The sequence below is a fragment of the Cherax quadricarinatus genome, chromosome 21 (genome assembly GCF_038502225.1).
Source record: "Cherax quadricarinatus isolate ZL_2023a chromosome 21, ASM3850222v1, whole genome shotgun sequence".
In the NCBI taxonomy this organism is placed as follows: domain Eukaryota; kingdom Metazoa; phylum Arthropoda; class Malacostraca; order Decapoda; family Parastacidae; genus Cherax; species Cherax quadricarinatus.
The window spans coordinates 24,909,843-24,936,891 of NC_091312.1; the positions used below are offsets into that span (position 1 = coordinate 24,909,843).

The 27,049-nt window shown below is 42.6% G+C and overlaps 1 protein-coding gene across 3 annotated transcripts in view; it reads right to left on the reverse strand.

The window, feature by feature from the left end:
* Positions 1-5,244: 5,244 nt before the first annotated feature.
* The window catches only part of LOC128689104 (allatostatin-A receptor-like), a 50,629-nt gene continuing 28,824 nt past the window's right edge, over positions 5,245-27,049 (reverse strand). For 2 of the 3 annotated variants that reach the window (XM_053777224.2, XM_053777222.2), the window contains exons 6-9: positions 24,447-24,599; positions 23,905-24,000; positions 19,154-19,301; positions 5,245-8,026 (exon numbers count right to left, since the gene is read on the reverse strand). In XM_053777224.2, coding sequence (XP_053633199.2) covers positions 7,098-8,026; positions 19,154-19,301; positions 23,905-24,000; positions 24,447-24,599 — 1,326 coding nt within the window. In that variant the 3' untranslated portion in view covers positions 5,245-7,097. Of the gene's footprint in view, positions 8,027-12,790; positions 14,141-19,153; positions 19,302-23,904; positions 24,001-24,446; positions 24,600-27,049 lie in introns of those variants that run through there. The other variant, XM_070087326.1, reaches the window with a different exon arrangement.

The window sequence follows — 27,049 nt, forward strand, 5'->3', positions numbered from 1 at the left end:
TTCTCCAATCCAACGCCAATACCCCACGTTCCCCCTCTTGTGGACCCTCAATAAACCTTCTAATAACCCCATGCCCCTCATACATTGATCTCCCCGGAATCCCATATTGACCCCTCACTATTACCTTTCCAATGACCTTTTTTATACGATTTCCCAAAATTTTTGCAAAAAGTTTGTAGTCTGCACACATGAGTGATATCATCCGGTAATCTCTCACTGTGCACTGACTTTCACCCTTTGGCACCAAAACTACTAGTGCTGTCGCCTGCAAAGGTCCCAACGCACCCCTCTCTTTTATGATATTAAATAATTGCACCAAAAAATCTTTTAATACTCCCCAATGCTGTATGTAAAACTCCGCAGGCAGCCCATCTATCCCCGGTGCCTTACCCCTGCTCATACTCATTAAAGCCGTCCACACCTCGTCCTCCACAATAGGCCCCTGTAACTGTTCCCTGTCGTCCCTGTCCAGCACACTCCGCACCCATCCCCCTGTCTCTCTTAAAGCCCCCTCTCTCACACCCACACTCCTCATATGTGCACTAAGCCAAGAATCAACATACCCTCCCATCCCCTCCGTTGTCACCAAGTCTTGTCCCTCCCTATACCCCTCGATGTCCTCAAGAACTCTCAAACCCACCATTTCCATTGCAACGCGCCGGCGCCCCTGCCCTCGCAGGACACACGCCGATGGTCTATCACCCCACATGACCTCCTCCAACCCCCCTAAAACCCTTGCCGCATCAAACCTCTCATTTTGCACTTCCATTAGGCGTTCCTTCACTCCTTGTATGTCAGCCACAGGGGCTCCCATCCCCCCCCTTCCTCTCTCATAATACTCCCTTAACTGCCCCTCAAGATACCTAATAAGCCCATAAGCCAACTGATTCTCGTGCCTTCCCTGTCGGACATAGAACTCTCGAATCCTCGTCTTCGCCGTCACATCCCACCATCTCAACACATCCCCATTGACTTCCATCCCTTCCCATAAGCCTTTCCACCATTGTGCAAATAGGACCCTCCCCTCAACATCTTGAAGCAACCGAACATTCAATTTCCAATAACTCTTATACCTGTTCGGCCGACCCTCCCATCCCAAATCCACCAAAACACCTCTATGATCAGAAAAAAAGACATCCAAAACCCTTACACTCCGCACCACAGCTTTCCTTGTCACGTATATCCTGTCCAGCCGTGCAGCATACCCCTGCCTCACAAAGGTGTGCTGCACCTCCCACGCCACCCCCCCCTCTACATCCACCAACCCCACCCCTGTTAACAGGTCCCTCAGAACGCCAGAACAATATCCTGCTCCCCTAGGTTCCACATCCTTGCGGCGTATAACGCAATTCCAGTCCCCTCCCACCACAGCTAATGCTGGAAGCGACCTTAAGTGATACACCAACACTTCACGTACAAACTCATTCTTCACTCGACTGTCCCCCTCCGCCGGACCATAAACACACACAAAAGACATCTTATCTCTTCCCCATGTCCCATCCACTCTTATAACCCTCCCCTCACCCCCCTCCTCACAATGATGTACAGTAAACGGGCTAGCCTCCCTCACCAAAATAGCCACTCCTCCTTTCAATCTCGTTGAGTGTGCCGCATATACAGTATACCCCTCAATCATCAACATACAACCCGGCTTGTGGTTGTGCTCTTGCACAAACACTACATCTACACCATACCTAATGAGCATCTCATGAAACCATTCACACTTCCTAGAATTTTTCAGACCATTAACATTTATAGAGAGACTCTTGAATTTGTCAATGGAGGTTTTCCTTTACGTATTGCACCACCTTTATCCCCCTTTCCCTTTATACGCCCTTGATCTTCAATCACCATTCTGTGATCTGCTTTCACATGCCCCTTGCCCCTGGACCCCCCAGGTCCATGCTCAACCACTTCAGCCCAAACCTTTTTGCCCGAACGCTGTGCCGGAGTGAGCACATCCACATCGTCCACGTCCGAGGGCACTGCCGCTCTCTTCCGCGACACTCGAGCCTTTCTTCCCGCCTCCACCTGGAAGCCATCCCCGTGCACTTCCGCCACCACTGTGCCAATTTGCAACCCAGCCTCAACCTGGGTCTCTGACATGCCTCCCCCCCTCTCACCACCTGGAACCCCAGCAGCATCCAGGGCACCCACAAGCCCCTCAACTGTGACCTCTCCTGGGGTCCCTAACAGGTCCTGGAGGACTGAATCAATGGTAGCCTCCACGGCCCTGTCCTCACCCAGTGACACCACATCTTTGGTCGCCGGTGCCTGCCCGGTAGTGCATGTCTCTCTCGGAAGAGTTACACACTCTTCCTCCCTCAAGGCCTCCTCGACCTCCACACTCCAAGCCTTGTTCAAGGAAACCGACTCAGGTCGTGCCAAATCCAACGTCCCAAGGTCCTCTGATGCCTCCTTATGCTGCTCCTTCGCCTGTGTACCCTGTTGCTTAACACACTGCGCAGCAATGTGATCATATGCACCACATAATCGACAGGTACGTTGTTGCCCTGCGTAAGTCACCATTACCTAAGTCCTGAAGTCTTCTAGGAAAATATAGGAAGGAATAGGATGCCTCAATGTCATTTTTAAGGAAAAACTTCCTTCAGGCATCCCAGAATATGATCCTTCCTTCCATTTCCCCAATGTCGCCATATGAACAGTCCCAAACTTCTCGAAGACGGCACGTAGGTCTGCCTCATTAGCCTCAAAGGGTACATTTTTTATCTTCACCCACGTATAATGGCGGGACACATCATGTAGCCTTACCGTCACTGCAGGATTCACTGGTACACAAAGATCTTGGAACCTGGCGACTATGTCCTCATATACACTTGCATTGAGAAATTTCACAAAAATTCTATATGCCCCGTTCAAGGCTACACCATACAGCTCTTCGTTGGCAATGCCGTATGTGTCCCTGATGATGGCAGGTAATAAAACTTGAGCTGAGTGGGCATGCACAGCCCCACGCACCACTTCAATGCCGACAGTGTTTACCCTTCTTCTTGCCGGCTGCGCCATTTTGAGAAAACCCCTCTGAAGTATATTATGCCCACCCCTAGGATACAACCCACAACAGCCGATTATCACCCATTACGTCTTTACTGCTAAGTGAACAGGGGCTGCACATTTAAGGAAACCTGCCCATTGTCTCCAACTATCCCAGGATTCATGCCGAGTCCTTGGGATGTGAGCTGAAGGTCCTACCAAACAATGTGACCAGCGTTTAAAACTAATCGACTACACTAGGGTCATTCAACCAGCAATCCACCTAGTTAGGAACATTATAAATACTTTGTTAACTAATGGATATTACTGTAATGGGTATTACTGCAATAGGTATTACCTAAATTACGCAGACTACACAAACATCTGCGATCTTGAAGACTCCAAGAAAAGTATATAGAACTAAGAATGTAAAGTGTTCTATTTATGAAAATCCTTCATGGAAGGGAACCTTGACGCTGGTAGCGAACTTTGTATTGGACAGCCTCGCACTGACTCTCCAATACAACGCTGACGTTGACAACATATTACCAGCGTTCAACGGTGTGGAAGGAGCACAGTGGAAAGGAGCAATTATATTATTGTCCTCTTACCCCCTATTAAATTCATGCAGTTTTAGTTAATGTATAGATATTCCTTTGTCCAATATATAAATGTCCTCTGAACTAAATTGTGGACACCGACACTTACGTGAAGCACTAAATTCATGAGGGTCATTTAGCGCAGGGAATGATGAAGGATCGACCCTCCGTCAGCTAATAGCGAGAGTAATTCGCTGTTATTCAGTTTACACTTACTATCTGGATTATGGTGAGTAATGAACTCGACTGTAAAGCCGTTCGAGTAGTGACCCCTGACCGGAAATGCATAATCGATATACTGTGTTCCTCAAACCTGTTTCATTGGTATCCAATATCTCATAAGCCCAGCCCTATCTACCTCAAAACATGCAAAAGTACAAGTTTTCAGTGCAGTTAAATCTGACGCCAATATGAAAAGACATTTTCAGGTTATCACATAGAAACCAATATCCCGTTTTCTTCAGTGAAATGAGAAATTGTCACCAATAAAGCCGAAAACTAATATGAATCTTTTACTACATAAGACACATCATCTTTTAAATTTTAAAGCCAATCACGACAGGCATTTTCTAGTTATTGGACAAAGACCAATTTCCCAAATTACACCAGCACTCTAAGTTTAAAACTTCTGAGAACCTGCATTATCAAGTTATCAGCCTTGAAGGTTTGAAGCCAGTCGGATGAAGCATTCACAAAATATCACATGGAAACCAGCATTTCAAGTTTCCCATTTTATTCGGTAAAATTCACAACTTGACAACACTGTAGAACAAAATCAATTGAAATTTTTATCTAAGTAGGGAATGTCAGTGTATAAGATTTGAAGGCAATCAGAAGAGGCATTTTCCAGCTGTTCCATGGAGATCAATTTGTTTAATTAAATCGGCAAATTAGATCTTGTACAACCCAAAATTAGTGTAAAACTGTCTCTCAGAAACATGAACCAGCACTAAAAGTTGAAGCCGACCAGAAGAAACAGTCCCTAGTTATCACTCGAAACCCAGCAATTCCAATTTTGTCAACAGTGTTAGTAAACTAGCCTATTATCACCACAAAAAATCTAAACACAAGAGGTACAATCCTCTTCATATGATGCATCATCCATTACAGCTTAAACTTGTATTAAAGGGAATAATCAGGATATTTCACGGAAGAAATTATAAAATATTTTAGAAACAATATTGGCAAATTGACACCTACACACCAGTTATTGAACGGAATCCAATGACACCAAGATTTTTAATTCTGTTTGTATATTGGCAAATTTATACTTACACAGCCTAAGCTTATAGGGTGTCATCCTACTTCTATAATCCATCAGCATTAAACGTTTGATGTCGATATGAAGACACATTCTCCAGTTATTGAATGGAAATCAGTGTCACAATTTGCTTAGTGAAATTAGGAAACTGGGACTTGCGCACCTCGATAACAACGCGAACCATTCGTTAAGTAAATGTTTGAAGCTGACCAAATCAGACCTTCAGTTATCCCAGGCAACCAAACAATTTCAAGTTTTGTAATTCTCAGTATAGTGACAAGTGTTAACCTCGCACACTCCAGTGTTTAGAAGGACAGTATGTGAAGACAGTGTGCGAGCGCCACTGTGTGAGGAACAGTGTGTGTCGGAATATTTTTCTAATATTAGGAAACCAGGAAACTTCTGCATCGTTGAGAAATGATATGGTGATGCTGATAAGATGTGGAAAAAGACACTCATGTACAGTTCAGAACATTTATTAAAGGAAACGTTTTGCCACGAGTAGCTTCTTCAGTCCTAATACAGAGAAAACTAAGTGGCAAGAATCAGGTGGAGTGTCGCGTGGGTAGTAGTAATAGTGGTGGTGGTAGTAGAAGTAGTGATAGTAACTGTGGTGAAACGGGTTGGGTTAGAGAAGGACGTGTTAACATCACGTTGCAAGGGTCTCCAGAATGGATAATATCCTGTTGATTAGCCATTTGGAGATAGTGTAACTACCAGACTTTTGATGGATAGTGTTACTGACAGAAATTTGGGCAGTTTCTATGCACTTTCTCCTCCGTAAATCGTCTTTTTAAATCACTAATTTAGCCTCACTGAATTTCATGAGGTGTCCAACATCGTCCCTAAGTTACGCGCGTTTTTACGGCCATCATTGCTGCAAGCGTTTTTGTGTTCTCTGATCCTAATGTCCAAAGATCTGGCTGTTTTCCCTACATATACTTTGTCCCATCCCCCACATGGTATAATGTACACTCCACTAGTACCAAAGTCATTCTTGGGTTTTTGTACCAAGTTTTTAGTAGTAGTTGATGAGCAGGTGGATAATTTAGCTAGTTTTCTGTCAAAATGTGTTGAAACGTTAGTCGTAACGTCGCTGACCGGTAAAACGATGTAACTTGGAGGCTTCTCTTCATCTTGATTGATGCTGGTCTTGTTGAGGATTCGTGTCGCAGGTTTCCCGCAGTCACGTACGAAGTGTAGAGGATAGTGTAGTGAACTAAAAGAATGAGTGATGTATGTGCATTCTTCCTCAGTGTGAATTATTTATCATTTGATCCTACAAATGGTAACCAGAAAGCACTACAGCAGCCACCTTATCAATTCATTTTTGGTCACTGAAAATCTTAGTGATGAATTTGCACGGACCAAAAAAATGAATTCTTTAGATGGAAAAACAGAGGTTTAGATGTTTTAATATTGTAAAAATATTAATATTAGAAGTAAAATTATAACTAAAAGCAATATATACATCCATTTATTGTGGCGGCTGTTATGGATTTCTGAGAATTCTGCAAAATTCTCAATGCTTTCACGGTGACATTCATGAGATCCCTAATGGTAACAGTCTTGAGGAAAAATAAAATGGACTAGCGACAATAACAGGTTCACCCCTTGGCTGTTAGACTAAATGCACCAGCGAACCGCTTATTGAACTCGCTTTTCCACTGATGTCCACGACAGTGAACAAGTGTATGAACAAGGTAGCACGACTAATGTTCAATATACATAGTAAATAATAGAACAGACAGAGCTAGGCGACGTCAGGTCATTTTGGCTGTCTGTCCATTTTCTAACATGTTAAGTGCTTGCTCACCATTAAGGGAAAGCTTGTCTACGAGTCCGGTGATTAACGAACGGAGGTTGGAGCCTCCACTAGTGTGCCGAAAGACCCACACCTGCTAAATGCTCTATGTAAATATATAATAACAATTACCCACAATCAGAAGCACAGTTTGTGTTGCAAGTGTTCACAAAGTGTGTACAGCTCACCCATTAGCACTTAAGATACTGTTCATTCACTAACAGAAACGAATTGTTCTTCTACGACTTGTAGCAAAGTGTTTATCAAAAAAAGTAACTTCACAAAACAAAATTAATAATATCTCTCCACTCTAAACACTCGTGTCCAATGTGCTCTTTAGATTTTTTCTTGAATGTGTACAAGAGAACACCTCCGGTCAGTGAGAAATATATTCAACGACTTTCACAGTGTAGCATCATTTGTATACCCCTTGACATGTTCAACCATTGTTCAAAATTAAGTTTCCCTCTAGCAGTTGCTTATAACCATATCCTTTCTCAGCTTGTTGATCATTATTTGCTAACAGCTGTTCTTTGGTTGACTGTTCGTTGTTATGTTTAAGGCATAACAACTCCTTAAATAACCGTTCATCACTGTTCGTCGTCAACTCTTGCTCCAGTTGTATTCCATCACCGTTAGATACAAAATTTTCTTCTTCAATATCGGGAAAGACAAGACGTGCGTCACTGCTGCTGGCCCGGAAAAAGTTCTCCCTCCTCCTCTGAGTGTCACTGTCGCGGCTTCCACGGTTTAAGGGACTTCCCTGATTCATAGGATCTACATCGCTCTTGGAACGTTCCTTGTTCTTAGAATTCAACTGACCCCTGCCACCTTCCTCGGCCCTGTGATTGAATTGATCTCTGTTTCTTCCCTCGAGAGCCCCGCCGCTCTCGATTTGACTTGGATTTCCACTGGTCTTGATGTCACTTTTTATAGCGGGATCCAGCTGACACTCCCCGGGTCCCTCACTGCTCAAAACCCCCAGCTCCTCCCTATCATAGGTAGCCTGCGTGGGGCTGTCGATTTCTTTGGCTTCACTCGTGTTCACCAGTTGCTGGCTGGATAGTGTGTCTGGGTTCTGACTGGCGATTTGTCTGTGCCTGGTTGGCTCCTGCGAGGAAAACGAGCTGGATGTGTGCTTAGAGGCGTTCATATTTCCTGAAGACACACGAGAGAGGGAGAGGGAGGACTGAGGTGATAGTGGGTTACGGGAAAGAGAATTGGAGGTCTGACGAGAGACCGAGCTGGAGGTCTGGTGAGTGAGAGAATTGGAGGTCTGGCGGGAGACAGAGGTAGAGGTCCTCTTGGAGGCTGGGTTGCGAGAGAGTAAGCTGGAGGCGGTGGCCCTGATGCGCCCGGAGGTCTGCTCTGTTGACAGTAATGGCACACGTCACTCGCTATACCGCTCCACTGAGCTACAAACACATCACCAACACATAAGACAAATACAGAATTTTAAGTGGCGGATCATTAACAAACAGTAATGAATTAGACATATTTTCTCTATGTGCCCGGCAAGACATCTCAGTGGTTTGGAGCGTCAAATGCAACGTCACCTTCCTGTGGCAACAATAACATTAAAAAAATAAGCACAACGTACACTATAACCAGAGGGTTATAACATCAATGTGAAAATATTTTATCTGCATGAGAGTTACCATTGAAAGATTAATACAATGCAAAATACATCATAACAATTGACTTGTTAGACAACACAAAGTACGTCATAACAGCTGACTTGTTAAGCAACACAAAGTACATTATGGCAGTTGACTTGAACAGGTGTTTCCTGACGCGGGTCTTAGTCATATAATGACCAGCAGCTGGAGCTTTTGAACCACAGATCACACACCTTTTTTATTTTATTTTTTTTTTTGGTTCACTCGGACTCAGATGAAGTTTTGAAACTTTAAAGACAGGTATTTAACACCCGAGAACTATTCAACATATTTATATAATTAATAAATGAATAAACTTAAACATATGAAACGTATTTATGGATTATCAAGATCGTAGTGTGTAGAGACATGTGAAGTTTGTTACATCTTGAGGGCCAAACAAATGTGATTCATCTTGAGGGCCAAACAAATGTGATTCATCTTGAGGGCCAAACAAATGTGATTCATCTTGAGGGCCAAACAAATGTGATTCATCTTGAGGGCCAAACAAATGTGATTCATCTTGAGGGCCACACAAATGTGATTCATCTTGAGGGCCACACAAATGTGATTCATCTTGAGGGCCACACAAATGTGATTCATCTTGAGGGCCACACAAATGTGATTCATCTTGAGGGCCACACAAATGTGATTCATCTTGAGGGCCACACAAATGTGATTCATCTTGAGGGCCACACAAATGTGATTCATCTTGAGGGCCACACAAATGTGATTCATCTTGAGGGCCACACAAATGTGACTCATCTTGAGGGCCACGCATATCTGACTCATCTTGAGGGGTCACACAAATCTGATTCATCTTGAGGGCCACACAAATGTGATTCATCTTGAGGGCCACTTAAATGTGACTCATCTTGAGGGCCACACAAATGTGATTCATCTTGAGGGCCACTTAAATGTGACTCATCTTGAGGGCCACACAAATTCAATGCAAGGACAGTATATGGCAGTAGGGCCGCAGGCTAGTCACCGCTGCACTACGATCTTTATATGTACAATTTCAAGCTAAATGATTTAATAAATCAATACTGAATTAAGTTACCTGATTCTTATAATAAATCAATTCAACAGTACAAGGCGGAACTTTCTCTATAAAACCTAAAAGACGATCATCCATATAGACATAATATCATCAGAACGCAACACACATCAGTTTATGCCACAGCAGAAAGCAAAGCATCACTGGACAGAATATTTATCTATTATCCCTTAATAAGTATAGAAAAAACATATGCTGTTAGGTAACTACCAGACCACACTGTTACGACTTTTGTTCTCACCATCATAAGGACTGTGTCAGCTATGACATTTTGTAACAGATAGACAAGCACATAGACGTTTGCACACTCTATAACACTGTCAACAGATGGTACTTGAGTAATTACTCTGCCACCATTCAGAAAATCTATATTGTCTGTGACGCAGTTGCACTGATTAACATCTACCACTGAAGTGTTAGAAACTAACGGGGAATTTATTAATATTGAAACATTACTGCAAATAAAACATGTCTAAATAATAATGATGATAATAAATATAATAATGTTAGTATGACTTTATTCCCAAAAAAGAGAAAGAAAGAGAGAGAGAAGAAAAGCATTATTATATCTGGTAGAGATCATATTATGTACAACGTTTTGGGGTAAAGGATAAAACTTATTTATAAATATCTTTCCAGTTTGAATGTAGGATCATGAAGACTAATAAGCTGAGGTATTATACAGGAAAGCTTGAAATGTGAATTAATATGTATTGTTATTTTAATTAGGTTGAAACGGTTTTACATAGTAGGTTTTTTGCAGTTTAAACATGAGTTACCTCATATCAAGCTTCATGGGTTACCTCATAGTAAGCTTCATGGGTTACCTCATATCAAGCTTCATGAATTACCTCATATCAAGCTTCATGGGTTACCTCATATCAAGCTTCATGGGGTAACCTCATATCAAGCTTCATGGGTTACCTCATAGTAAGCTTCATGGGTTACCTCATAGTAAACTTCATGGGTTACCTCATATCAAGTTTCATGGGTTACCTCATAGTAAACTTCATGGGTTACCTCATATCAAGCTTCATGGGTTACCTCATAGCAAGCTTCATGGGTTAACTCATATCAAGCTTCATAGGTTACCTCATATCAAGCTTCATGGGTTACCTAATATCAAGCTTCATGGATTACCTCATATCAAGCTTCATGGATTACCTCATACCAAGCTTCATGGATTACCTCATATCAAGCTTCATGGGTTACCTCATATCAAGCTTCATGGATTACCTCATATCAAGCTTCATGGGTTACCTCATATCAAGCTTCATGGGTTACCTCATGTCAAGCTTCATGGGTTACCTCATATCAAGCTTCACGGATTATCTCATATCAAGCTTCATGGGTTACCTCATATCAAGCTTCATGGGTTACCTCATATCAAGCTTCATGGGTTACCTCATATCAAGCTTTGCGGATTACCTCATATCAAGCTTCATGGGTTACCTCATATCAAGCTTTATGGGTTACCTCATATCAAGCATCATGAGTTACCTCATATCAAGCTTCATGGGTTACCTCATATCAAGTTTCATGGGTTACCTCATAGTAAACTTCATGGGTTACCTCATATCAAGCTTCATGGGTTACCTCATAGCAAGCTTCATGGGTTAACTCATATCAAGCTTCATAGGTTACCTCATATCAAGCTTCATGGGTTACCTAATATCAAGCTTCATGGATTACCTCATATCAAGCTTCATGGATTACCTCATACCAAGCTTCATGGATTACCTCATATCAAGCTTCATGGGTTACCTCATATCAAGCTTCATGGATTACCTCATATCAAGCTTCATGGGTTACCTCATATCAAGCTTCATGGGTTACCTCATGTCAAGCTTCATGGGTTACCTCATATCAAGCTTCACGGATTATCTCATATCAAGCTTCATGGGTTACCTCATATCAAGCTTCATGGGTTACCTCATATCAAGCTTCATGGGTTACCTCATATCAAGCTTTGCGGATTACCTCATATCAAGCTTCATGGGTTACCTCATATCAAGCTTTATGGGTTACCTCATATCAAGCATCATGAGTTACCTCATATCAAGCTTCATGGGTTACCTCATATCAAGTTTCATGGGTTACCTCATATCAAGTTTCATGGGTTACCTCATATCAAGCTTCATGGGTTACCTCATATCAAGTTTCATGGGTTACCTCATATCAAGCTTCATGGGTTACCTCATATCAAGCTTCATGGGTTACCTCATATCAAGCTTCATGGGTTACCTCATGTCAAGTTTCATGGGTTATCTCATATCAAGCTTCATGGGTTACCTCATATCAAGCTTCATGGGTTACCTCATATCAAGCTTCATGGGTTACCTCATATCAAGTTTCATGGGTTACCTCATGTCAAGCTTCATGGATTACCTCATATCAAGTTTCATGGGTTACCTCATATCAAGTTTCATGGGTTACCTCATATCAAGCTTCATGGGTTACCTCATATCAAGCTTCATGGGTTACCTCATATCAAGCTTCATGGGTTACCTCATGTCAAGCTTCATGGGTTATTTCATATCAAGTTTCATGGGCTACCTCATATCAAGTTTCATGGGTTACCTCATATCAAGCTTCATGGGTTACCTCATATCAAGCTTCATGGGTTACCTCATATCAAGCTTCATGGGTTACCTCATATCAAGCTTCATGGGTTACCTCATATCAAGCTTCATGGGTTACCTCATATCAAGCTTCATGGGTTACCTCATATCAAGCTTCATGGGTTACCTCATATCAAGCTTCATGAGTTACCTCATAGTAAGTTTCATGGGTTACCTCATATCAAGCTTCATGGGTTACCTCATATCAAGCTTCATGGGTTACCTCATATCAAGCTTCATGGGTTACCTCATATCAAGCTTCATGGGTTACCTCATATCAAGCTTCATGGGTTACCTCATATCAAGCTTCATGGGTTACCTCATATCAAGCTTCATGGGTTACCTCATAGTAAGTTTCATGGGTTACCTCATATCAAGCTTCATGGGTTACCTCATATCAAGCTTCATGGGTTACCTCATATCAAGCTTCATGAGTTACCCCATAGTAAGTTTCATGGGTTACCTCATATCAAGCTTCATGGGTTACCTCATATCAAGCTTCATGGGTTACTTCATATCAAGCTTCATGGGTTACCTCATATCAAGCTTCATGGGTTACCTCATATCAAGCTTCATGGGTTACCTCATATCAAGCTTCATGAGTTACCTCATAGTAAGTTTCATGGGTTACCTCATATCAAGCTTCATGGGTTACCTCATATCAAGCTTCATGGGTTACCTCATATCAAGCTTCATGGGTTACCTCATATCAAGCTTCATGGGTTACCTCATATCAAGCTTCATGGGTTACCTCATATCAAGCTTCATGAGTTACCTCATAGTAAGTTTCATGGTTTACCTCATATCAAGCTTCATGAGTTACCTCATAGTAAGTTTCATGGGTTACCTCACAGCAAGCTTTATGGAATGGCACAATAATTTAGGAATGGCACAATAATTTAGGAATGGCACAATAATTTAGAGATGGACAATGGATAATCACCTTATAATCAGTAAATACAAAAATAAGAATATTACAAAGGTAAGTCATACTTAAAGATGAACCGAGAATAAAATAGAGTGGATCCATAAAGCAATATAAATAAGTCAATTCTGTTAGTAAATACCATTATAAAAAATAAGATTAATTTTAATTTACACAAGATTAATGGGAATGATGAAACTATTTTTTTTTTTAATTTCAAAATATTGAGCTGAGGTTTCAAGTTTGAGGAGGCAGTTATTAGAATGGAATTCAAATACATATCAAATAAATTTGTGCAATACTTGGACTTGACATTCCTCATTTTTGAAAATGTTTGATGACAAGGTTAGTGATTATTATTATAATCAAAAAGAAGCGCTAAGCCACAAGGGCTATACAGCATCAAGGTTAGTGAGCTGAGGTGTCTTCGGATAAGGTCAGCTTTTGCTAGCAAACAATTATACTGCTTAAGAGACGTCATTACTAAGAAAAGTTAGGTTATTGTTAGATTGAGGTAAATTAGGCACTGTCATTTTATTGATTTACTAAGATTAATTTGGCAAAACTGAGTAACATTAAGAGGTGCACAATATGAAGTAAATATAGTATTAACATCATCAAGAAGAGAACAGAAGTTCTGAGGCTTCGCTGTGGATAAAGAGAGAGAGTCGTCCTGTACAGAGTTGTAAGGTCGTGAGATGTACACAGTAGAGGGTAGGCACTGGTATGCACGAAGGCTCGCACTGGACACTGGTGGTGACGTCAGGTAGTCACGTTAGAACACTTCACTACACAACGTGGGGAGTGGGTAGCAAGAGGTAATCACACTGGAACACATCGGAATGGTGGTGAAGTGTACATAAAGGCACGTCGCTATAAACTGCTGGTGACAGAAGATGGACATATTAGAACCCCTCATTACACGATAGTGGTAGCAGGAAGTACAACACAGCACGTCACTGCACAGTGGTGATGACAGGAAGTACAACGTCACAGCACATCACTACACAGTGGTAGTGGCAGGAAGGACATCACAGCACGTCACTACACAGTGGGGATGGCAGAAAGTATAACATCACAGTTTGTTACTACACAGTGGTGGAAGCACGTCACTACACATTGGTGGTGGAAGGAAGTATAGCATCACATCTGATCACTACACGATAGTCTCAGACGACACAGGGTCATACGTGTACACGGAGTCATCCTTATCTGTTCCTGAGGGGAAAGGGAAGGCGGGTAAAAGCTCCGACTCAAAGGAAGGTCAGTGGAAAAAGCTAGCTGGCCAGGCTGCTGAGCCAGGTCCCCGCTATGAGAGTTACCTACCTTGACGTAGGTAACATTTTGTTTTGCTATAATAGTAAGCAACCCGTCCTAACACAAACTTCAATTTCTCCCAAACGATTTTAAGTAAACTTTTCGCTTTACATCATTCAAAACAGGTTTGGTTAGGTTAAAGACTGCCGTCTATAAGGAAATTTTTAACTGTTTATGACATACTTTAAGGCCAATAAATATAATTAAACTGTGAGTAGAAAAAGAAGATTCACTTAGTACTCGTTAAAATCGTAATCCAAGCAATCATGATTTTATTCCAGTGTCACAGTAACACATCTGATGGTCTTAGCCACTGTGGTATACTAACGTTGAATATGAGGCTAGACTACAGTAAGTGGTACGCGAGTATCTTAAAACGAAAGGAGTGAGTAAGAAGAGGTGGAAGTGTTGGAGAGAATGTTTCTAGACTGTTGAATGTGGATGATGAAATGAAGGCAGAAATTTCGTGATTGGGACATATAAGAATAAGTAAAGAGCGAGGAGTGAAAAAGATAGTTGAAAGCGAAAAAAAATCCAGGCGAGGTGGGGAGAGATTAAGAGTGAAGTGCTGAACGCAAGTGAGGGATAAAGTGCTGGAATGATTGGTGTGTTTATTCAGTGTGTGTGTGTGTGTGTGTGTGTGTGTGTGTGTGTGTACTCAAGTAATTGTACTCACCTAATTGTGGTTGCAGGGGTCGAGACTCAGCTCCTGGCCCCGCCTCTTCACCGACCGCTACTAGGTCCTCTCTCCCCCTGCTCCATGAGCTTTATCATACCTCGTCTTAAACCTATGTATAGTTCCTGCCTCCACTACATCGCTTGCCAGACTATTCCACTTCCTAACTACTCTATGACTGAAGAAATACTTCCTAACATCCCTTTGACTCATCTGAGTCTTCAGCTTCCAATTGTGACCCCTTGTTTCTGTGTCCCATCTCTGGAACATCCTGTCTCTGTCCACCTTGTCTATTCCACGCAGTATTTTGTATGTCGTTATCATGTCTCCCCTGACCCTCCTGTCCTCCAGTGTTGTCAGACCGATTTCCCTTAACCTTTCTTCATAGGACATTCCCCTTAGCTCTGGAACTAGCCTTGTTGCAAACCTTTGCACTTTCTCTAATTTCTTGACGTGTTTGACCAGGTGTGGGTTCCAAACTGGTGCTGCGTACTCCAGTATGGGCCTGACGTACACAGTGTATAAAGTCTTGAACGATTCCTTACTGAGGTACCGGAACGCTATTCTCAGGTTTGCCAAGCGCGCATATGCCGCATCAGTTATCTGGTTAATGTGTGCTTTTGGCGATGTACTCGGTATTATACTCACTCCTAGGTCTTTCTCCTTGAGTGAGGTTTGCAGCCTTTGGCCTCCTAGCCTATACTCTGTCTGCAGTCTTCTTTGCCCTCCTCCTATCTTCATGACTTTGCATTTGGCGGGGTTAAATTCTAGGAGCCAGTTCTGGACCACACATCCAGCCTGTCCAGGTCTCTTTGTAGACCTGTCTGGTCCTGTGTGTGTGTGTGTGTGGGTGTGTGTGTGTGTGTGTGTGTGTGTGTGTGTGTGTGTGTGTGTGTGTGTGTGTGTGTGTGTGATAGAAGAAAGTTTGCCCAGGTATTAGCAGACAGCATGTATAATTCCTTTGTTTAATGACAGAAAAAACAAGAAAATATACGTAATATTTGAGATTAACCATGTTCAGAATGTCAGGTAAAGTGTATTGTCGAATTATATTTAGAATAGTGATTAGGACAAAGATGTATGATTGCCAAAGAGCAGAGAGCCTTCAGAAGGCATGTTGGTGCTTCGCGCACTGAAGAACGTAAGTGAACGTATTCTCTTAAAAAAAAAGGGAGAGGAGTTGTCTGTTACATTAATGAACTTGAAAACAAAGAGATACTTTAATGTTTATAGACGAGGTTGTAAGAGAAGTGAATGTTAGTATGCTAATTAATGTCTGATATTAAACAAAAAGGAATATGATATAAGTAGAGAATTGACATAGATAATGTTTGTAGGTATTAGAAGTCTATTACGACTCACGAAATCGTAATGACACGATTGCAAACAAACCATACCCCGGCCGGGATTGAACCCGCGGTCAGAGAGTCTCAAAACTCCAGACCGTCGCGTTAGCCACTAGACCAGCTAGCCACAATAAGATTCGTCCAACTAGGTATATTTCTACACCATAGGAAGGTTAGCACAGGCACCACTGTGACCACAAATGTAAGTTTTTACAGACGAATCTCCAGCTAGCGTGGCCGTGACGAACTCTAGTTGGTCTAGTGGCTAACGCGACGGTCTGGAGTTTTGAGACTCTCTGACCGCGGGTTCAATCCAGGCCGGGGTATGGTTTTTTAAGGCTATTACGAGATTTAGAAGAGATGTTGCAGGGGATGGTGAGAGAGTTTGGAAGTGTGTGTAAAATAAAGAAAATGAAAGTAAACCCGAATGAGAGGAAGATGATCATTACATGTATAAGTAATGAAACATTGGAATGCATTTAGATGAATAAAGCACAAGTGCAACACACGGGAATGTTTTCGTATCTGTGACTCCGTCTGCAACTGCTTAACGTTACGATCCTCGTCCATCTACTTTAGATTTGTCATTACTGAGGGACAGAACAATGATCAAGGTTCAGGGACTGATCATTTCAAGTTATACTTTTCACGTCTTCCACAATTTATACTCTGCATTAAATTCCCGCTGCGCATTAGACACCCAAATGTTGCTTATGTCTTAATCATCTACAAGTATAGTACTTGTCGCTTTTTGAATGCCATTAATATTGGAATGTATTTAGATAACTGGAAGATGGGCTTGTGAAGGATGATGTACATTATAGTTTAAAGATGAAGGACAAGCGAGTATTGAGAAACCTGTGAAAAGAAAGGAATTTGCAACTAGAAATAAAAAAAAAGTGAAAGGAGCATCGTGTAGTATTTCCGACGCTTTTAAATGGATAAAAGTCACGACCATTAAATTTGCAACTAGGAGGAGGCTGAAGACACCGGAAACACCGCGTTCAATATTAGGCAGAAAGGGAACGTGAAAAACTGATGTCACAAAGGTTAGGTATGAAAACAATAATTCGAAGAGAGGAATATATGTTGTTGAGAGGGTTTGACTGCAGTAAGATTAGCTTAAGATAAGTTGATTGAGAGGTTGGATGGAAGGTGAAAGGAATAACCGAGGTAAAGGTAAAATGAGGAGTATTGGGAGGCTTGGACTTGCACATCCAGCAGGTATATGTGAGTATTTTAGGTCGGAGTGATGACAAATAGTTTTCTGGGATTTGATGTGCTGTTGGAGTGGAATCAGGTTTTTAAGTCGAGAGGGAATGATGCAATAAATAAAATGAATGGATAATTTTTCACCCTTATAAAACACGTGTTGACTGACTAAACTACACTAAATGGCATATAATACGTAGCAGTGTTAAGAACATCATTACTGAGCAAATAATTCTATCATTATTAAGACTGAATTTGATTTTAAGTTCTCAGTTCGATATAATTATCAATAAAATGAACTGAAGTTCCAATCTTTCTTTGGTCTGAGGGAATGTTATGAGCGAGGGAGGGTGAGGGAGGGTGAGGGAGGCACCTCACACAGGAGGGTGAGGGAGGCACCTCACACAGGAGGGTGAGGGAGGCACCTCACACAGGAGGGTGAGGGAGGCACCTCACACAGGAGGGTGAGGGAGGCACCTCACACAGGAGGGTGAGGGAGGCACCTCACACAGGAGGGTGAGGGAGGCACCTCACACAGGAGGGTGAGGGAGGCACCTCACACAGGAGGGTGAGGGAGGCACCTCACACAGGAGGGTGAGGGAGGCACCTCACACAGGAGGGTGAGGGAGGCACCTCACACAGGAGGGTGAGGGAGGCACCTCACACAGGAGGGTGAGGGAGGCACCTCACACAGGAGGGTGAGGGAGGCACCTCACACAGGAAGGTGAGGGAGGCACCTCACACAGGAGGGTGAGGGAGGCACCTCACACAGGAGGGTGAGGGAGGCACCTCACACAGGAGGGTGAGGGAGGCACCTCACACAGGAGGGTGAGGGAGGCACCTCACACAGGAGGGTGAGGGAGGCACCTCACACAGGAGGGTGAGGGAGGCAACTCACACAGGAGGGTGAGGGAGGCACCTCACACAGGAGGGTGAGGGAGGCACCTCACACAGGAGGGTGAGGGAGGCACTTCACACAGGAGGGTGAGGGAGGCACCTCACACAGGAGGGTGAGGGAGGCACCTCACACAGGAGGGTGAGGTAGGCACCTCACACAGGAAGGTGAGGGAGGCACCTCACACAGGAGGGTGAGGGAGGCACCTCACACAGGAGGGTGAGGGAGGCACCTCACACAGGAGGGTGAGGGAGGCACCTCACACAGGAGGGTTAGAGAGACACCTAACACAGGAGGGTGAGGGAGGCACCTCACACAGCAAGGTTAGGGAGGCACCTAACACAGGAGGGGTGGGAGGCACCTCACACAGAAGAGTGAGGGAGGCACCTCAAACAGGAGAGTGAGGGAGACACCTCACACAGGAGAGTGAGGGAGACACCTCAAACAGGAGAGTGAGGGAGGCACCTCAAACAGGAGAGTGAGGGAGACACCTCAAACAGGAGAGTGAGGGAGGCGGCTCACACAGGAGGGGTGGGGAGGCACCTCACACAGGAGAGTGAGGGAGGCACCTCAAACAGGAGAGTGAGGGAAACATCTCAAACAGGAGAGTGAGGGAGACACATCAAACAGGAGAGTGAGGGAGGCGCCTCACACAGGAAGGGGTGGGGAGGCACCTCACACAGGAGGGGATGGGGAGGAAGGGTAACATCACATATCATAGTGTCTCAGGAAGCACTCAGAGGGCCGGGAACCACGACAGTCGTGCAGAGAGACGTCGACCACACCTGAGGCTCTGCGGCGACGACCCAGGATCTTCTTGAAGCCCAGTCTGAAGTTGTCACTGAAGCCACCGTAGAGCAGAGGGTTGAGGGCCGAGTTAGAGTAGCCGAGGAAGTAAGCCCAGAAGAGCGCTGGCTCGAACCACCACGGCAGCTATAGGACACAAGTACATAATGAGTAAGAATCATGCGAGAATTTGAGTTTTTTTATCTATTTTAAAGACCATGGGTAAAAACACCACATTAGGCCAATATTTTACTTGGAACAAACGTGCATGAAGTCGATGAAAGAAGCACCAGAGTATCAGGTGATATACATCATCGCAGCGAGGGAGAGGGGCAGGTGTAGGAGAATTAAGTGGACGAGTGTTAAGTGAGGTTCCTGATTAACTTAAGCTGCTAAAATATTATTTTGTCATGCGGTAATGAATCTTCCTTGTTTAATTTCTCTCTCTTCCGCTGATATATTACCTGGAGAGGGTTTCGGGGGTCAACGCTCCCGCAGCCTGTGACCAGGCCTCGTGGTGAACCAGGGCCTGATCAACCAGGTTGTTACCGTCAGGCGCACGGAAACCGACATACGAACCACAGCCCGGCTGGGCAGGTACTGACTAGGTGCCTGTCCAGCGCCTTCTTGAAGACAGCCATATGTTGGTGCTCTTTTCAAAGAGACATGATCAAGATCTATACTTCTGGAAAATTGTCTGTGAGAAAGGCTTGATCTTGAGATATATATATATATATATATATATATATGCAAAACAACCACTCTGAAAGAATAGAGAAATTCCAAGCGCTTTCGTGACTACTCACATTATCAAGGAACTATGAAAGTAAAGCATCCAAGGAAGGTATATAAGGGGGTCTGGCCAACACCTCACTATCAGATCCCACAACGGTTAAACACCTGACGCGCGCCGACCCAACTGGACAGGTCCTTTGCACAACTCACCAACAAACTATTCTACCCAAGAAAATTTCTCTATTCTTTCAGAGAGGTTGTTTGGCATATTCTGAAATCACCTGTTTACTGTGATCTTATTGCATATATATATATATATATATATATATATATATATATATATATATATATATATATATATATATATATATATATATATATATATATATATATATATATATATATATATGAAGAATATTGAAGAGGCTTTTATATTATTCGTTTAGCTCTCATGGATTTAGATGCGAATCCTAAATAAATGACCAGAGCCTTTTTTCAAAATCTCGAAGCCATCTTCGGAAACACTAAATATTTTAGTAAATAGAAAAAAAATCTTGAAGCATTTTAATAACATAAAAATATTCACTTGGCCTTTCACGAAAAGATCTTAAATCTGACTCGAGAAATCATAACACATAAACATCTCAGGGGGCGGAAAGGACTCGACCAGTGATGACAAGGTGGTCCTAAAATCTGCACTGGTCCCTTGAATATATAATGTTTGATTAAGGTATAGCATATAGTTAAAGACTAACGTTTTTTTCGTGAAAATACCCAAGGGGTGAAATGAAAAATGATTACAATATTCTGTATTGTCCAATTGCGAGAGATCCTCTGTTCTGCTCTGTTATATATAATCTCTGAATAGCTGCTTCTTCTACCCACCTCTTCCTAGCTTGTTCTAGTTTCAGAGTGTTAACTGCTGTTTCGTTCTGGTCCAGTGTGAGACAGTGTAGGTTCCCAGGAGTAGCACAGTCATTTTTGGTAATGGGTTTCGAAGATCATGTGTAACGTAGTTATGACTTACGAACTCTTAATAAAGCTATTGCAAATAAATCACATAACGGATAGGGGTCGATTTCACGGCAGACTTGGAAGTTTTAGGACGCGTCTACCATAGGTTTGATCCTCCTGTTCTGTAATCTGCTCATAACTTGTGTCTAGATCTATGGAAGTTGACAGTGATGTCTTTGATACTGTTAAGTTTCAGTGATGTTTAATCGACGAACATCTAATATAAACGACCAGATTTTGAATATAAACTTTGTGAATTAGATTTTCTTCCTAAATTAACTTTTTATTTATACATATGTAAACTGGTGGTGCTAGTGAATTATATTTTATTTAATAATTAATATTTTTTGTGAAGTGGGAATCAGACAGCTCCTATTGACGAGACATAAAAAAATTACCAGAGATGTTTATTGAACTAAGAAATACAGCCTGACTTTTTAACTTTATTAAAAAACCGGCAACTCTTTACCTGATGTTGGTAAAATATCCCGAGTACTGGGTAGCGCTGAGTACTGATTAGTGCTAAGTATTGTGTAGAGCACAGTGCCTGGTACTGTAATGTTGTGTAGAGCACAGTACCTAGCAGTACAGTATTATGTAGAGCAGAGTACATGGTACTGTAATGTTGTGTAGGGCACAATACCTGGCACTACAGTACTGTGTAGAGCACAGTACCTGACACTACAGTACTGTGTAGAGCACAGCACCTGATACTACAGTACTGTGTAGAGCACAGTACCTGGCACTACAGTACTGTGTACAGCACAGTACCTGACACTACAGTACTGTGTAGAGCACAGCACCTGACACTACAGTACTGTGTAGAGCACAGCACCTGACACTACAGTACTGTGTAGAGCACAGTACCTGGCACTACAGTACTGTGTAGAGCACAGTACCTGACACTACAGTACTGTGTAGAGCACAGTACCTGACACTACAGTACTGTGTAGAGCACAGTACCTGGCACTACAGTACTGTGTAGAGCACAGTACCTGGCACTACAGTACTGTGTAGAGCACAGTACCTGACACTACAGTACTGTGTAGAGCACAGTACCTGACACTACAGTACTGTGTAGAGCACAGTACCTGACACTACAGTACTGTGTAGAGCACAGTACCTGACACTACAGTACTGTGTAGAGCACAGTACCTGGCACTACAGTACTGTGTAGAGCACAGTACCTGACACTACAGTACTGTGTAGAGCACAGTACCTGACACTACAGTACTGTGTAGAGCACAGTACCTGGCACTACAGTACTGTGTAAAGCACAGTACCTGACACTACAGTACTGTGTAGAGCACAGTACCTGACACTACAGTACTGTGTAGAGCACAGTACCTGGCACTACAGTACTGTGTAGAGCACAGCACCTGACACTAAAGTACTGTGTAGAGCACAGTACCTGACACTACAGTACTGTGTAGAGCACAGTACCTGGCACTACAGTACTGTGTAGAGCACAGTACCTGACACTACAGTACTGTGTAGAGCACAGTACCTGGCACTACAGTACTGTGTAGAGCACAGTACCTGACACTACAGTACTGTGTAGAGCACAGTACCTGACACTACAGTACTGTGTAGAGCACAGTACCTGACACTACAGTACTGTGTAGAGCACAGCACCTGACACTACAGTACTGTGTAGAGCACAGTACCTGGCACTACAATACTGTGTAGAGCACAGCACCTGACACTACAGTACTGTGTAGAGCACAGCACCTGACACTACAGTACTGTGTAGAGCACAGTACCTGACACTACAGTACTGTGTAGAGCACAGTACCTGACACTACAGTACTGTGTAGAGCACAGTACATGGTACTATAATGTTATGTAGAGCACAGTACCTGGCACTACAGTACTGTGTAGAGCACAGTACCTGGCACTACAGTACTGTGTAGAGCACAGCACCTGACACTACAGTACTGTGTAGAGCACAGTACCTGACACTACAGTACTGTGTAGAGCACAGTACCTGGCACTACAGTACTGTGTAGAGCACAGTACCTGACACTACAGTACTGTGTAGAGCACAGTACCTGGCACTACAGTACTGTGTAGAGCACAGTACCTGACACTACAGTACTGTGTAGAGCACAGTACCTGAGACTACAGTACTGTGTAGAGCACAGTACCGGGCGCCACACAGTACTGTGCAGAGCACAGTGCCGAGCGCCACACAGTACTGTGTAGAGCACAGTACCAGGCGCTACACAGTACTGTGCAGTGCACGGTACCAGGCGCCACACAGTACTGTGTAGAGGACAGTACCAGGCGCCACACAGTACTGTGTAGAGCACAGTACCAGGCGCCACACAGTACTGTGTAGAGCACAGTACCAGGCGCCACACAGTACTGTGTAGAGCACAGTACCGGGCGCCACACAGTACTGTGTAGAGCACAGTACCAGGCGCCACACAGTACTGTGTAGAGCACAGTACCAGGCGCCACACAGTACTGTGTAGAGCACAGTACCGGGCGCCACACAGTACTGTGTAGAGCACAGTACCGGGCGCCACACAGTACTGTGTAGAACACAGTACCAGGCGCCGCAGAGTACTGTGTAGAGCACAGTACCAGGCGCCACACAGTACTGTGTAGAGCACAGTACCGGGCGCCACACAGTACTGTGTAGAGCACAGTACCAGGCGCCACACAGTACTGTGTAGAGCACAGTACCGTGCGCCACACAGTACTGTGTAGAGCACAGTACCAGGCGCCACACAATACTGTATAGAGCACAGTACCAGGCGCCACACAGTACTGTGTAGAGCACAGTACCGGGCGCCACACAGTACTGTGTAGAGCACAGTACCAGGCGCCACACAGTACTGTATAGAGCACAGTACCAGGCGCCACACAGTACTGTGTAGAGCACAGTACCAGGCGCCACACAGTACTGTGTAGAGCACAGTACCAGGCGCCACACAGTACTGTGTAGAGCACAGTACCAGGCGCCACACAGTACTGTGTAGAGAATTCCACCTACCATATAATCCACTGAGAGGTCGTAAATAATGAGAGCGTGCAGGGGTGTCCAACAGACGCTGAAGGCCAGGAGAACCATGGCTGTCATCTTCACGATCTGACCACAACCAGAAATTAACATATATTTCAAACATTATATTAAGAAATAACGTTTGTAGAATAAGAAAAAGAAATTTTAGTTAATCGTTATTTCTGAAACATGTTAAATATAACTTTGCTTTAAATCATATGTAAAAATTTGGTTAATATTTCTTAAATTTTTTTTTATTTCTTTGATTACTGTGAAAGGAGATAATGACTCATGTTGTATAATGGTGAGTGAAATTCAGTTCTTATGGTCTATTGGTCTCTCAAACCTAATTTAATAATATTAAAAATTTGTGTATGTATTATTGGCGTGTATGATGATTATATATATATATATATATATATATATATATATATATAATGAAAGAGAGAGACTACCATCTGTCAGAGGCCAAGTGTTGATAGACACTTGAACTGTTTTATGTTAGAAGAATGTGTGTGTATGTGTGAGCTGACCTTGCGTCTGGCTCTGGCGTGAGGTTCAGGTGTGATGGAGGTACCAGAGGCTGCATCACTGGGCCCTCTCCTGGCACACCACAGATGATAGATGATCAGAGTGTAAGCCAGGCCCATCACCACCCCCGGCACGAAGAACAACGTCGCCAGGAGCTGACACCAGCACAGTTGCAAGACAAGTAGTACAACTACCCACTAAGAATATGTGCAACTCAATGAAATTAAAAAAAATATTCTTAGTGACAGATATTCCTATAGTGAGCAATAAATTCATATATAAACATTGCATACCTTATGACTGGTGTTTTCTGTTTTATTCATGTATCTATATCAATGTGTATAATCCAGATTTTAATATTGCGGAGGGAAAAATAAGAATATGATATATTATGATTATTTAAAATAACAAAAAAAATAAAAAAAATAACTGATCAGAAGACAAAATAATTATTTCAAAGAAACAAACTTAGTGAATTATGAAGATGAAGTGGAAAAATAAAATATCAAATTCTAAAGCATGGCAATAATGTTAAGACTCAAGAGATTAAGGAAACAACTCGAGTGAGAGAAGATGGCAACACAAAACTCTACTGAGCCTGTTGCGAATTATTAAGTGTGTGTGTGTGTGTGTGTGTGTGTATATATATATATATATATATATATATATATATATAGAAATATATATATAGATATATATATATATATATATATAATCAAGCACGCATGTACCACAGACGACGACTCAAGAGTTAGAACAACATAAAATTTACACGCTCAACCAACTTGGTAATTACAGTTTGGTAATTACACACTGAGGGAGGGAAGGGGGGCGGCAAGACAAAGAGATGAGTAACACCCTTACTAGCATCTTTGTACCCACTCCACCACTCACCATCTACCACTATTCTTGTGCCCACTCCACCGCTCTTACCATCTACCACTATATCTTTGTGCCCACTCCACCACTCTTACCATCTACCACTATCCTTATGCCCACCCCACCGTTTACAATCTACTACCTTCCTTATACCCTCTCCACCACATCATATCACGTTCTCCATTTATCACCACGACTAGTTTCCACTACGCTTCACTTCCAGCCCTTCCCACTATCTACACTTTTTCCAGTTACACTCAAATTATCCCTCATCTTCTTCCTCAAACTCACAACACATACATTCTCCAACCACAAACTATAACCGAGCAACTACTTTCCGTAACCACATAGTCCAATGATTCACCCCTCGCTCATTACATCCTCTCCCACTACATAATACCAGAGATGCCCTTCAGCTATACATTCCAGTAGGAGAGACACCTGAGCCCTTTCAAACTTCCTGGACAAACTTCTTGATACTTCTTGAAAATAAAGAGTATTGTGTGAAAATTTAGAGAAACCATTAACCTCTTTAACAGATACTGCAGAGGCTACACATCAGAGTCAGTAGAAACAAGAGAATCTAAGGTAATAATAACATTTAATGTATAAAATTGAAAGAATGACGGCCAGGAAAGGAATATGTATTGAAAGTAGCAATAAAGAATAAATACAACCATTGATAACGAGAATTTTGATTAAAAATTAAAATGAAATATGAACAGGAATCACAAATAGTATCAAAACTATGAAGACAAAACCTAATGGTGGTATTAATCAGAAACTTCATGAAATAACATGTTCAGGGTTTTGAGGAGAGGACGTCTCAAGAAAGACTGAGTCTAGTCTTCGTACTCAGTAAAGTAGATAGGCAAAAAAATTGAATATGAGAAATCACTTCGATCCAGCGACCACAAGGCTCTGAGTTTTGACCACCTGGTGGAGGCGGAGGATGGAGAGAAGTGAGACCAGCGGGTTGTAAGCAAAATAACTATATGAGAAGTAATCACGAAAGGATGAGAGTTCCTGAATAAAGTATAGAGGGAAAGAAGAATGTAAAGTAAAACAAAACACGGGACGAAGAAGAGGTACTGAAGACACGCAAGCACAACACAGACAACTTCACATTAACAAGGACGAATGTGAGAGAGACAATGGTTTACAAAGAAGTGTAATAAGGCAAAGGTTCAGAAATCGACACGTACAAAAAAGTAGAATGTTAGAAAACTTGTTACTAGGCTGAGCTACGGTCACTTATATAAGGATAAAAAAAAGAATCATATAGACAGTTATTAATGTTCATACTAGCCGATGCCAAAACATAATAAAAGTGATACCAACAGCCACACAGGATGGAACAAAACAATAATGCACCAGTAAACTGACATAGAAGGGTCAGGGAAGAATGCACAAAACTGAACGGAAAGCTCGAAGATGTTTTTCATTAAGGAATCAGAGAAAAACCCAAAAAAAGAAAGAGAAAAGGGATAAGTAATAAATAGTAAAGCAAAATAAAATGACAAAGAAATAAATTAAACATGTAAGAAAATAATATAAGAGAGGCACTGGGACCAGACAGAACACGACTCTGGGCAGTGCCAGCAGGACTAAATAAAATGTGCATCCCATGGTGAGGATTTACAGCAAGTCAATAGAAACAGGACAACTGACAGAGAAAAGGCAGACGAGATCCCAAAATACTAAAAGCAAACAGACAGAGAGTAAT